Source organism: Lepidochelys kempii, chromosome 3 (genome assembly GCF_965140285.1).
Source record: "Lepidochelys kempii isolate rLepKem1 chromosome 3, rLepKem1.hap1, whole genome shotgun sequence".
Classification (NCBI taxonomy): Eukaryota; Metazoa; Chordata; order Testudines; family Cheloniidae; genus Lepidochelys; species Lepidochelys kempii.
In genome coordinates this window covers 4424346-4437735 of record NC_136382.1, presented here as the reverse complement: position 1 = coordinate 4437735, position 13390 = coordinate 4424346, and the positions used below count along the sequence as shown (strand labels likewise).

The 13390-nt window shown below is 55.5% G+C and overlaps 1 protein-coding gene across 2 annotated transcripts in view; it reads right to left on the bottom strand.

Moving 5' to 3' along the window:
* SCARA3 (scavenger receptor class A member 3) overlaps positions 1–13390 on the bottom strand; it is a 30245-nt gene that overhangs the window by 4360 nt on the left and 12495 nt on the right. For both annotated transcript variants that reach the window (XM_073335520.2, XM_073335521.2), the window contains exons 4-6: positions 12700–12819; positions 5718–5816; positions 3881–4924 (exon numbers count right to left, since the gene is read on the bottom strand). In XM_073335520.2, the coding sequence (XP_073191621.2) occupies positions 3881–4924; positions 5718–5816; positions 12700–12819 (1263 nt within the window). The remainder of the gene's footprint in view (positions 1–3880; positions 4925–5717; positions 5817–12699; positions 12820–13390) is intronic.

The window sequence follows — 13390 nt, the reverse complement described above, 5'->3', positions numbered from 1 at the left end:
AATAGGAGAGTGGGGGCTGGCTTGGCAGCAGGGGGAGGCAGGAGAGCTGGGGCCGGGGTGCGGGGGAACATGCGACAGCTGGAAGGCGGGGTTTGGAAGTCTGCCTGTACAGCTGGGGGAATAGTGACTAGGCTGGGGAAGGGTTTGAGGTGGGAGACTGGGCCTAGGCACTTGTCCAGTGGTGGGTGGGGGGGGGCAGGAGATGGGGAGGGAGGGCTCTGTAGCTGCTTGGGCAGGGGTTGGATATAGATGATAGTGTTATTTATAGCACCCCTGTGTGGGTCAGACCCCCCTCATCACAGAGCAAGACACGGCAGACCTGAAATGGGCCGTGGCTTTAGAATTCAGAGCTGCTGCTGCCCGAGGTGACGGGGTAGCTCCCCTGCGAGGCAGCAGTAATAGGCTATTATCCTGCAAGCAGGGCAGCTACGGGAGGGACGAAGCCAACACACGCTCGACAAGCCCGTCACTCCAGCGGCCCGTGACGCTGCTAAGCTCACCCCCACGTGATCAATCCCGCAGTCGTTAGAAAACCCAGGAGACATCGCTCAATCAGACCCCGGGGGAAGGACGGGACAGAGGCTTGGCTGAGATGGTCCAGTGCTGATTTAATACGGGGAGTGAGGGGCTGCAACACACGCTTTGGGGCACTAGGGGGCACTCGCGGGGAGGGTAATAACAGGGAAGCCAGCTGCTGGCCAGGGTGAATTATCTTAATTAAAGGAGCCAGCCCTGATCGGGGAGGAGGGAGGAGAGTGAGCAGGGTCATTGACAAATGAGCGCCCTACAACACAAATGACCGGCTAGACATAGGTGGTTTGCTAATAGATGAGCTGCCGGTGGATGGGGAAGGTCCCAGGCCTGGCCCCCTTGCCGGAGACAGGGCCATTCGAGTGACCGCATGGGGCATGATAAAACTGGGGACGGGAAGAGAGAGAGGAAGCCGGGTGAACAGCAGGAGCCCGTTAATGACAGCAGAGGAGCGGGCAACCCAGTAAGGGTGCAGCTGAGGTCGGTCCATGAATGCCTCCAAGTCTGGCAGGGCTGGGTGGGCCACGGCCGAGAGAGAGCCCTGCGGCCGTGTCTCGTGGTGTCCTTGCAGAGCCGGGCACGCAGCCAGCCCAGCCCGCGCTCTGCACATCCCATAATCAAGGATAATCCGTCTTCCCTCCAGAGGCAGCCCGGAGGGCGGGCAAGACAGCATCAGCGGCCCAGAGCCAATGGTGTTGGAGGTGTGGGGGGGATGCTTTGGGCCTGGGGGGGGTGTTATGGTGTATGGGTGAGTATATAGGGGTGTAGAGGGGAGAGGATGTTGGGTGCAGGGGGGTGTGTTGTGATGTGTGTGTTACGGTGTGTGGGTGAGGGTATATGGGTGTAGAGGGGAGAGGGTGTCGGTTGGAGGTGCATTGTGATGTGTGTGTTACGGTGTGTGGGTGAGGGTATATAGGTATGAAGGGCAGAGTGGGTAGGGTGTGGGGATGTATTGTGATTGTGTGTACGTTATGGTGTGTGGGTAAGTGTATATGGGTGTAGAGGGGAGAGGGTGTCGGTTGGAGGTGCATTGTGATGTGTGTGTTACGGTGTGTGGGTGAGGGTATATAGGTATGAAGGGCAGAGGGGGTAGGGTGTGGGGATGTGTTGTGATTGTGTGTACGTTATGGTGTGTAGGTAAGTGTATATGGGTGTAGAGGGGAGAGGGTGTCGGTTGGAGGTGCATTGTGATGTGTGTGTTACGGTGTGTGGGTGAGGGTATATAGGTATGAAGGGCAGAGTGGGTAGGGTGTGGGGATGCGTTGTGATTGTGTGTACGTTATGGTGTGTGGGTGAGGGTATATGGGTGTAGAGGGGAGAGGGTGTCGGTTGGAGGTGCATTGTGATGTGTGTGTTACGGTGTGTGGGTGAGGGTATATAGGTATGAAGGGCAGAGGGGGTTGGGTGTGGGGATGCGTTGTGATTGTGTGTACGTTATGGTATGTGGCTGTTTGTATATGGGTGTGCAGGGGAGAGGGGGTTGGAGCTGTGGGGGGATGCGTTGTGATGAGGTATGTGTGTGTTATGGTGGGTAGGTGAGTGTATATGGGTGTAGAGGGGAGAGAGGGTTGGATGTGAGGATGCGTTGTGATGTGTGTGTGTGTGTTACGGTGGGGGGGTGAGTGTCTCTTGGTGGGGAGTGGAGGGGTGGGGAGGTGCATTGCGAGGTGTGTGTTACGGTGGGGGGGTGAGTGTCTCTTGGTGGGGAGTGGAGGGGTGGGGAGGTGCATTGCGAGGTGTGTGTTACGGTGGGGGGGTGAGTGTCTCTTGGTGGGGAGTGGAGGGGTGGGGAGGTGCATTGCGAGGTGTGTGTTACGGTGGGGGGGTGAGTGTCTCTTGGTGGGGAGTGGAGGGGTGGGGAGGTGCATTGCGAGGTGTGTGTTACGGTGGGGGGGTGAGTGTCTCTTGGTGGGGAGTGGAGGGGTGGGGAGGTGCATTGCGAGGTGTGTGTTACGGTGGGGGGGTGAGTGTCTCTTGGTGGGGAGTGGAGGGGTGGGGAGGTGCATTGCGAGGTGTGTGTTACGGTGGGGGGGTGAGTGTCTCTTGGTGGGGAGTGGAGGGGTGGGGAGGTGCATTGCGAGGTGTGTGTTACGGTGGGGGGGTGAGTGTCTCTTGGTGGGGAGTGGAGGGGTGGGGAGGTGCATTGCGAGGTGTGTGTTACGGTGGGGGGGTGAGTGTCTCTTGGTGGGGAGTGGAGGGGTGGGGAGGTGCAGGGTGATGTATGTGTTACGGTGGGGGGGTGAGTGTCTCTTGGTGGGGAGTGGAGGGGTGGGGAGGTGCAGGGTGAGGTGTGTGTTACGGTGGGGGGGTGAGTGTCTCTTGGTGGGGAGTGGAGGGGTGGGGAGGTGCATTGCGAGGTGTGTGTTACGGTGGGGGGGTGAGTGTCTCTTGGTGGGGAGTGGAGGGGTGGGGAGGTGCAGGGTGAGGTGTGTGTTACGGTGGGGGGGTGAGTGTCTCTTGGTGGGGAGTGGAGGGGTGGGGAGGTGCATTGCGAGGTGTGTGTTACGGTGGGGGGGTGAGTGTCTCTTGGTGAGGAGTGGAGGGGTGGGGAGGTGCATTGCGAGGTGTGTGTTACGGTGGGGGGGTGAGTGTCTCTTGGTGGGGAGTGGAGGGGTGGGGAGGTGCATTGCGAGGTGTGTGTTACGGTGGGGGGGTGAGTGTCTCTTGGTGGGGAGTGGAGGGGTGGGGAGGTGCATTGCGAGGTGTGTGTTACGGTGGGGGGGTGAGTGTCTCTTGGTGGGGAGTGGAGGGGTGGGGAGGTGCACTGCGAGGTGTGTGTGTTTGTGACGTGTGGACTCCAGCCGTGTTTTCACCAGGGCGCTGGCAGGCCGTGGTTTCCCTCTGCGCTGTGGATGCCACCCACAGCAGCAGCAGCGGTTACCCCAGCTGCCCGGGGCCGAGCACGTCACAGCGGCTAGGGCTGTGGGGAGCCCGGCTGGAGACACCATAAAGGGGCCCGCAAGCGCTGAGCCCCCTCCCCACCACTGAAAACCAGGCCCCTTCCAGTGTCTCCTGTCAAGCACCAAAGATCACTCATCACTTCTGAAATCACGGCCCTGAGATTTTTGTGGTAGAACCAGTGGCCCAAGATACCCCCAAAAGCCCCTGTCTGCAGCCAAAATCCTCCCATTCAGACACAGAACAAGAGCTAGCTCCCCCATTTGGGTCACCTGTCTGCTGCCTCAGTTTCCCCCCTGGGCTCCCTGGTGAACGCACACACACTCGCGTGGGTCACCACCACAGAAGAGCTTTATGAGCTTGCTACTTCTTCCACCCCAGGGGCCTGGTCCTTCACCGCTGGCAGTCCTGGGTTCGAGCCCCGGCCAAGATGTACCCACGTGCAACTCGCCTCGTAAGATGGTGACGTTGCGCAGGATCTCCCCGTGCCTGACGTCCACCACTTTCATTTCCTCCATGACCATGGACAGGTTGCGGATGTCGAAGTCCAGCCGGGCGCTGAGCAGGCTGAACTGCTCCCTCAGCAGGTCCGTGGTGCCCAGCATCAGGCTGACGGACTTGTTCAGGTAATACATCTCCTCGGCGTGGGAGTGGAAGCCCAAGGTGCAGGAGAGCCGCACGTCGTCCAGGTACTTGAGCATGCTGTGCACGTGGCTGTCTGTGGCGTTGATGTTGGTGAAGATGGTGCTGATCTCGATCTCGTGGGAGGTCATGCGCCCCTCCAGGGTCTCGAACTGCTCCGCCGTCCGGTTCTGCGTGTACCTGGTGTGGTACTGCAGGTCGTGCGTGTTCTCCTCGTGGTCGTCCAGGAAGGAGGAGATATTATCCAGCTGCAGCTGGAGCCCCATCACCTGTAACACCAGGTCATGCATGCCTTCTGAGTTCTGGCTGATCCTCTGCGAGGCCAAGCTCATGCTGGCCTGCATGCTCTTGACCAGCTCGCTGGTCTTGGAGGAGGTGGCCCTCAAGCTTCCGAAGAGCCGGGTATAGTTCTGCCACTCGGTCACGACCTTCTGCAGTGTCCGCGTCTCCTCGTCCATCTTCCGCTGGATGGCGTGGATCCACTCCGAGGTCTGCCCCACCGTGAAGTTCATCTGCTCCACCACCGCCTTGACGTCGTACCGCTCCTGCAGCAGCCCCTTCAGGGAGTCATCCAGAGCCGAGGTGGCCGCCTGCCAGCCTCTCACCTGGGCTAGGAAATGCCCCAAGGTCTGGTTGACCTGCCGGATGGAGAATGAGCAGCCGTCCATCTCACTGGTGATCTTGCTGCTGGTGGATGAGAGCTGCTGGTAACTCTGCGAGGTCCGGTCCAGCAGGATCTCCTGGACCAAGAGCATCTTCTGAATCTCCTCCAGCTCTTCCTGCAACTTGCTTATCTCCTGCCCCAGCTGCCTTGTGTCGTGGCAAAAGGAGCAGTTCCCCGAGGATTTCTGATCTGAACGAGAGTTACATAGCTCTGTCATGCTGTGCGCCAAGCAACGACACACAAGTCAGCTGTGGAGAATGGACACATCCCCCTCGGACTAGACCCCGGTGTCTGCAAGGCTCTCTCCACAACACGTTCTTCTCCCCATGTGCTCTGGGATTCCTACTAGTTGGACACAGGTACTGCTAAGCCACATGTGGGCAAACTACAGATCTCTACAGTGGGGGAGGCCCAAGAACCAGGACTGCCTGGGTTCTAATCCCAGCTCTGACACTGACTCCCTGCACAGCTTTGGGCAAGTCACCTATCACCATGTGCCTCAGTTTCCCCCACATGTAAAACAAGGATAGTGATACTTAACCTGCCTTTGGAACACACTTTGCCATCGACCCATAGAGTGTGCTCAGGATTATTATGATCCAGCTTTCCCATATTTCCTACGGGAACTTTTACAAGGAAATTGTGGGAGAGATGTAGGCCTTCCCTCCTCCCCCTCGGACTTCCTCCTAGTTCTTTCTCCAGTCAGGATAGAGGCTCACACTGAAGGCTCTGTAAGACCTTCCCTGCACCAGCCCCCTTCCAACTGCTAGAGCAAACAGCAGCTTCCACCCAGCTGACTGGCAGCAGAATTGCCCTTCCCATGCGGTGCTTGCACCACTGACCACCAACCCCCCTAATCCCATCTGACTAGTGACCCCGCAAAGTCCCTGAACTCCAAGGGCTACTCTGCTGCCCGAGGGTTCGCAGCCCATGGTAAGGAGATATAATGGGGCCAGTGCTCCGTGGGGATCAGAACACTCACCGAGCTCCTGGAGGTTCTCCTGGACAGACACGATCTTCTTCTCATAGTAAGTCTGGGTCGAGCTGATGTCATCGGCTATGGAATTGACCTTCTTAAAGACTGCGGGGAAGAGAGAGATGGGAATATGCGGGGTGGTCTGTGCTTTCAGCTCTTCTAGGTAAAGTGAGTGAATAATGATATTTTTCTGGAAACCAATTTGTCCGAAATGGATTCTCTTCCAATAGAAAGAGCTGTTAGTCGGTTTTAGCATTAGCAGACATTTTGGACCAAATCCCCAGCTGTTAGAAACTGATGAAGCTCCTCTGAACTCAGTGGGGCCAGATTCCTCTCTGGTGTAAATAAGCATAGCTCCATTTAAATCAATGGGGTCAGATGCCCAGCTGGCATACATTTACACCAGCTAAAGTCCTGACCTCTAATCTTTTGAATATATAAGAAATGGAAGAAAGTGGAAGTTGACAGTAATGAAAATAAATCATAAGCTAGGTATTGGAGAACGATGATAAGGGACGCAAAGGGACACATGGAGAAATCCATGGCCAGCAGAGTTAAGGACAATAAGGAGTTTTCTAAGTATATTAGGAACAAAAAGAATCCTGACAATGGTATTGGTCCATTACTAGATGGAAATGGTAGAACTGTCAATAGTAACGTAAAAAAGGCAGAAGTGTTCAATAAATATTTATATTCTGTATTTGAGGAAAAAGCAGACAATGCAATCTCAACATATGATAACACTCTTTCCATTCCACTAGTATCTCAGGAAGATGTTAAACAGCAGCTTCAAAAGTTTACATTTCTAAATCAGCGGGTCCAAGAGTTTTAAAAGAGCTGGCTGAGGAGCTCACTGGACCACTAATGTAGATTTTCAATAAGTCTTGTAACACTGAGGAAGTTCCAGAAGACTGGAAGAAATCTAATGTCAGGCCAATAGCTAAAAAGGACAAATGGGATCACCCGGGTATTTATAGGCCAGTCAGCCGGACATCGATTCCAGGGAAGACAATGGAGCAGCTGATATGGGACTCGATTAATAAAAAAATAAAAGAGGGTAATGTCATTAATGCCAATCAGCATGGGTTTTTACGGAAAATAGATCCTGTCAAGCTAACTTGATATCTTTTTGTGATGAGATTAAGAACATAGAATATAAGAACTACCATATTAGGTCAGACCTATGGTCCATCTAGACCAGTATTCTGTCTTTTGATAGTGGCCGGTGCCAGATGCTTCAGGGGAAATGAACAGAACAGAACAGGGCAATTACTGAGTGATCCATCGTCCAGCCCCAGCTACTGGCAGTTGGAGGTCTAGGGACACCCAGAGCGTGGGATTGCCCCCTGACCATTTTGATTAATAGCCATTGATGGTCCTATCCTCCATAAATTTACCTAGTTCTTTTTTTAACCCAGTTATACTTCTGGCCATCACAACATCCTCTGGCAATGAGTTCCACAGGTTGACTGTGCGTTATGTGATGAAGTACTTCCTTTAGTTTGTTTTAAGCCTGGTGTCTGTTAATTTAATTGGGGGAGCCTTGGTTTTTGTGTTACATGAAGGGGTAAATAACACCTCATTACTCACTTTCTCCACACCAGTCATCATTTTATAGACCTCCATCATATCCCCCCTTAGTCATCTCTTTTCCAAGCTGAAAAGTCCCAGTCTTTAACGTCTCTCTGCAAATGGAAGGTGTTACATACCCTCAATCATTTTTGTTGTCCTTCTCTGTACTTTTCCCAATTCTAATATATCTTTTTTGAGATGGGGCAACCAGAACTGGATACAGTATTTAAGATGAAGAATTATTTATTATTCAATTCAAAGCCAAATGCACTGCAGGCCCCACAAGAGAAAGGCTGGTCCAGTGGTTAGGCCACCAGTCTAGGACTGGGGAGACCTGGGTACAAGTCCCTGCTCAGCTGTAGACTCCCTGTGTGACCTCAGGAGAGTCACTCAATCGCTCTGTGCCTCAGTTTCCCCATCTGTACAATGGTGATCGCAGCCCTGCCCTGCCTCACAGAGGATAAAGTGAGGTGCCTGCCTCACAGTGAGGATAAAGATTGTGAGGTGCTGTGATACCAGGGTGATGAGCGCCTGGGATGGGGTGTGCACCCCACACCAGTCCTGACAGAGTTAGCAAGGGCCTGAGAAACTAGTTAGGTTACCTGGTGGCACCTGAGAGAGGGAGGGCCAGGGCTAACTGAGAGCAAAACCCAGCCGGGGAAGGGCTGGGCCAGCACCATAAAGCCAAGAGGCTGAAAGCAGAAGGGGCCTGCAGTTGCTCCAAGAGGCATCCTGGAAGAGGAGGAAACGCAGCAGGAGGGTAAGTCTGGGGATCCTGCCCTGGAATAAGGCATCTGGCCAGTAGCCAGGAGGGGGGAAGTAGTAGCTATGGGGAGTGGGGAAGGCTCCAGTGGTGAACCCAGAAGCAGGAGAGAGAAGATAGGGAAGGAGCCCAAGGAAACAGGGATGGGGCTAAGGACCTTGGCTGGAACCCATGTAGCATGCAGGCCTGGGTACCCCTGCCAGCCACTGGTGCAATGGTACAGAGCTAGAAGGGTTGAACACCGGCTGGCACCAGCATTCGGGCAGGAATCTGGTTGGACTTTGTAACCCCGGAAGGGGTGGTCTAAGTGATGGGCTGGCCGGAGGGCGAAGTTACCTGCAGAAAGGCTATTGCGGAGCAAGCGCCAAGCAGCCAGGGGACACCTGACATGGCCGGAGCGACACCCCCCAACCTAGATGTGCTGGTGGTGAGTGGTGACCCCATTCCAGTGCCACATAAGGACCACAAACAGATAGAACCCTGCCCTCTGCACAAGGAGCTTTCCGAATCGGCTTGCTTTTCCGCAGGAGCTCAGCAACCCCCAGGGAATGAGGGATGCTTCTGTAGCCCGCCCAAGAGCACCGGGCACTAAACAGAGAGACAAGTCCTCATGACACCAGTGCACAGTGGTGTAAATCAGGATGGTGGCACTGGGCACCTGCTTGGTGCTGGCATGAAGCTCAACATCTGTGCCCGGAGGATCTTACGGTCTAAGGCCACTTCTGACCTGGAAATTTCTCATCCCACCCATCCTAGAGCCTAAGGCCAGAAGGGATCACCGGATCAGCTACCTGATCTCTTGTGTATTCCAGGCAACTAGCCCCACCCAGCTCCTGCCCACAAAACCTCTCGCCAGCCGTGGCCAAACCTGCGGCTTCAGAGGAAGGAGACAAAAAAACCCAAACCAGAATACACTGAGGGGGAAAATAGCCCTTCCTGACCCCTGCAGGTGACCAGCAGAAGCTCTGAAGCATGAGAATCTGCCTAACCCTAAACCTGGGGCAGATTCTTCCTCTCCCCTCTGCCTTTCTTACCAAGGCAGGTCTGACCCTGCAATCGGATCAGCCACTGGGGATGGGCACCGGGGTCTGCGCAGCTCAACACAGACATGATCCAGACTACGTTCGTGGTTAAGAGAGAGCAGGTGTGTGTGTGTGTGTGTGAATATTGGCCCCCGGGGGCAAGAGCCATTTCCATGCTGGGTGCTGCTCTCTTTCCAGTGGGAGCAGCGGCGGCTCCCCATCCATCTCCCTCTGCTGATTTCCTCCTAGATGTAATTTACAAGCGATGAACGTGACCAGAGAATGTCTATTTGTAATGGGCGCTGGACATGCGGGAAACCTTCCAAGGCACTGGAGCGGCCAGCCGTTGCTGGAGCGTAACAAGGGGAGGAGAAAGCGGAGCCAGCATTGGAAAGGATTTGCTCGAATCCTTTGGGTGGGTGGGATTGACGGGGCTGCACCCTCAGCCAGTGGAAATCGGGGGGAGCTGCGTGGAAGTCAACAGCGCTCGGCCACTTTGTATCAGCTGAGGTCTGGCCCACTCATGCTATTTCTACAAAGGACCATCTGGCGTTTCCAACCCGTGCCAAGCGAGCCAACCCCTGTGTCAGCTTTGCAGAAACGCTGTCTCCCACATCACCTCCCTTTGCCAAGAGCTTCTCCCGTATCATGGCTCTGTGGTGGGCCTCTTCCCGTCCAAACCTGATTATGGAGGCAATTTTCATGGGATGACAAATGGGAGCAGCAGCCAAAGGCTAAAACGACACTAGCCTCCTGCTGCTCTGGAGTGCGGGGTGGGCAAGGAGCCCAGAGCGGGCGGGAATCAGACCCGCCAAGGGAAGCCAACCCTTCTTCAGGAGTTTGGAAAGGGAAAGGTTATGGACCAGGGAAAGGTCACCTACGCTGGGGCATTCGTTGAGCTGCTGCACCAGGGCTCTGCAGGCCAGGGGAGAAGGGACGGGTGCTGGCGGGCAGACAGGGTCAGGAGAGGTTCTGGGTTTGGATCGGAGGTCCCAGCCCGAAGCACTGTCTCAAGCGCGTTAAGTCTGACCATTGACTCAGCCCCTGACTGGGCGTGTTCAGGTTCAGATCTGGGAATAGGCGCCCCCCAGGCTGCGGGTGCTAGGTTCTGGTTTGGCCCATTGCAGAGACATGGGATTAACAACCTAGCTGGGCTGAAGACGGAGCTTGTCAACTGTACAAATGGGATTCCAGGATGGGGAGGCCCAGGAGAAGACTCGATGACCCAGATGGGCCCGGCCAGGCCTGTGTTCCCAGCTCCCACCCTGATGCCCGCGGGAGCAGCTTTCCTGTAAGTGGACGCAGTTCTACGGCGAAGGTGGTGAGTTTGGATCCAGCTCTTGGTTTGGCCCCATCATCTGTGACAAAACAACTTGTTTGTTCTATCTAATCTCTCGCAGGTACCTGCAGGGCCCCCATCACCGCAGTATCTGGGCTCTTCACAATCGTTAATGGATTTAGCCTCTCCTTGCCCCCGCCCCCCGCTAGCTTCTCGGAGCCCAAGGAATGTGCCAGGCCCCTGCTCGGGGATGCCCAGGGAAGGGGAAGCCCCTTTACCCCAGTGCCGGATGAGGCCCTATCTAATGGCACTGTACTGCATCAGCACAGACTGCAGCTGGGTCAGGTCCAGCCGGCCGGTCTCTGCGGGCAGCCTGGCTGTGGAGCAGTCATCGCACAGCATGGCAAGATTGCCTCACCATGTCAGCGTGGCAGCCAGCTGGTGCTGCAGGGCCAGCCCAGCAGGCCTCCACTCCCCTGGTGCAGTGGGCCAGCCAGATGGCAGGGATCCATGGAGAAGACCTGTGCTCTGGTGGCCCATCCTAGCTGGGGAGGAGGAGAAGCCCAGGGTGTGTAGGAACTTCCATGGAGCAGGGAGGAGAGGGCTGTTCCAGGCCACCCATGCTTAGCTCCTCGCAGCTGGTGAGAGAGCGGAGCTCAAGCAGAGGTTCCTCCGATACCCAGGGCTGTGGGATCTGGCAGCTCTCTGCCCAAAATAAAACACTGCAAAACAAGCCGAAAGGAAACCACCCGGCCAATTACTGTGCTTAACTGGCACGAAGGCCCTGTCCCAAACAAGAGATTTCCAGGGCAAAACTTCTGGCCTACGGCTCTGAGGGACTGTGGGTGGTCTTCGCTTGTTGTGGGAGGCAGAAACCTACTCTGCGACTGCGGAATTTCTCCAGGGCATTGTCTCCAGGATCTCTGCTCCCCGGTGGGCTGCAGGTCAGGGGAGCCATTCTGCTTTCCCACAGAAGCAGCCACAAGAAGACCAAGATGCCGGGCTCACTGGTGAGCGGGGCCCTGCCGGGATGCTCGCTGGGTCTCAGACCATGAGCTCTGTGCTGAGAATCAGGGGATGGAGAGGGGGTTGGATGCTGGCTTGGTTTGGACGGGTGCTTGTCTAGTGCCCGGGGCACTGGAGATCTGGGTTCTCTTCCTGGCCCTGCAAGGGCTTGAGGGACAGCGAGGGAACAGACACAGCTAGATGGTGATGGTAGGAGGCAAAGGGGAGCACTTGTGATATAAGAGGGCTGATGGGTGGGACTGAATTATGAGTGTTCAGGCAGTGGATTGGAGCTGGTCATTGTTATGAACTAGGGGTCACCAAATGAAATTAATAGGCAGCAATTTTAAAACACACAAAAGGAAGTATTTTTTCATACAACGCACAGTCAACCTGTGGAACTCCTTGCCAGAGGATGTTGTGAATACCAAGACTATAACGGGATTCAAAAAATAACTAGATAAGTTCATGTAGGACAGGTCCATCAATGGCTATTAGCCAGGATGGGCAGGGATGGTGTCCCTAGCCTCTGTTTGCCAGAAGCTGGGAATGGGCGACAGGATGGATCACTTGATGATTCCCTGGTCCGTTCGTTCCCTCTGGGGCACCTGGCATTGGCCACTGTCGGAAGACCGGATACTGGGCTAGATGGACCTTTGGTCTGACCCAGTATGGCCGTTCTTATGTCTCTATGGCATGAGGGCTCTGCAGCATATAACAAATCCCTGCAGCAGCAAGCCCCGTTACCCACGAGTGGCTGCTGGAGCAGTTGCGGGAACATAGACACCATAAATCTTGGGCTTTACGACTGGCTGCATATGGCCACACTCAGAACTTCACAGCAGCAGTGGGGACAGCACCCAGAGCCTTCTGCTCCCAAAGCCCAGGCCCCTGCTGCCATAGCTAAAGGGGAGTCTCTGTTAGCAGTAGAGGGGCTATAACACACAGCAAAGCAGTTTGGATTCTATCTGCTAGTGATGTCAGGGGTGCACATGCATACTTAACCCAAGCAGGCGAGTGGTCAGGCCCTAGTGTTAGGAGACCCAGGTTTTAGTCCAGCTCTGTCACTGATCCACTGCATGAGCTTGGGCAAGTCACTTCCCCTCTGTGCCTCAGTTTCCTCATGGGTAAAATGGGGGTGATTGTCTTTCTCTCCCGCCCACCCCCCTTTGTGATGTGAGGATTTCAAGAGCTAAATACCACGATTATTACAATCCTCCAAGCCCCATGGTGACCAGGTGGGTTTCCCAGGCAGGGAAATCCCGTGTTACGCTGGTCCGCTCGTGTTTCCTGGGGAGGGGCAGGCAGGAAGGAAAAGGGAGTCAGGTCCCCCGAGGCTGCGCTCACCCAGGGACGCCAGCACCATCACGGCGATGATCAGCAAGACGCAGAAGACGTACAGCCCTTTGACGGAGGTCTGGAGCGACAGGTTCTTCTGGCACCGGCTGCAGTTGGTCCGTGTCCTGCCTGAACACGGACAAAGGCGAGAAGGGAAGGTTGGACTTTTCTGGCACAAGGCCTGGAGTCCACCCTCCGCAGATGGGCAGGAAGGATGCACCCCTCAAGCCCCTCTGTTCGCCCCCACCCTGCCACACACGGCCCTCCCGGTTGTGAGCTCTGGGGCAGCTAACCCTATTTACATCCCATCAGCTGGCCGCGCAGCGCCATCCGGTGGATCTCTTTAAGCAGAGGGTAGAATCAAGGACGTCCCCCACAAATCAACCCATTTTGTCCACCAGATCTAAGAGCATCTCCCTGGGTCCCCTCTGGTACTGACAGCAGAAAGGCCAGGCTGGGAGCCTGAGGTAACGGCAGAGCTGGAGAGAGGGTAAAGAAAGGAAAAACGCAGTGTTTCTGCCTCCTCCTGGCTCTGTGTCCTTTGTTTAGAGAGTCCCTCCCCCGCATCCCTCTTCCAAAGGCTATGAACAAGGATCCTGCCCTGCAACCTGCAGTTGCCCACTCTGGGATAACAGTCCCATGGGTTGGCACGGCCCAGGTTTTGGGGTAGGAGCCGTTCGCCCGCTCCAGCCGGGGCACA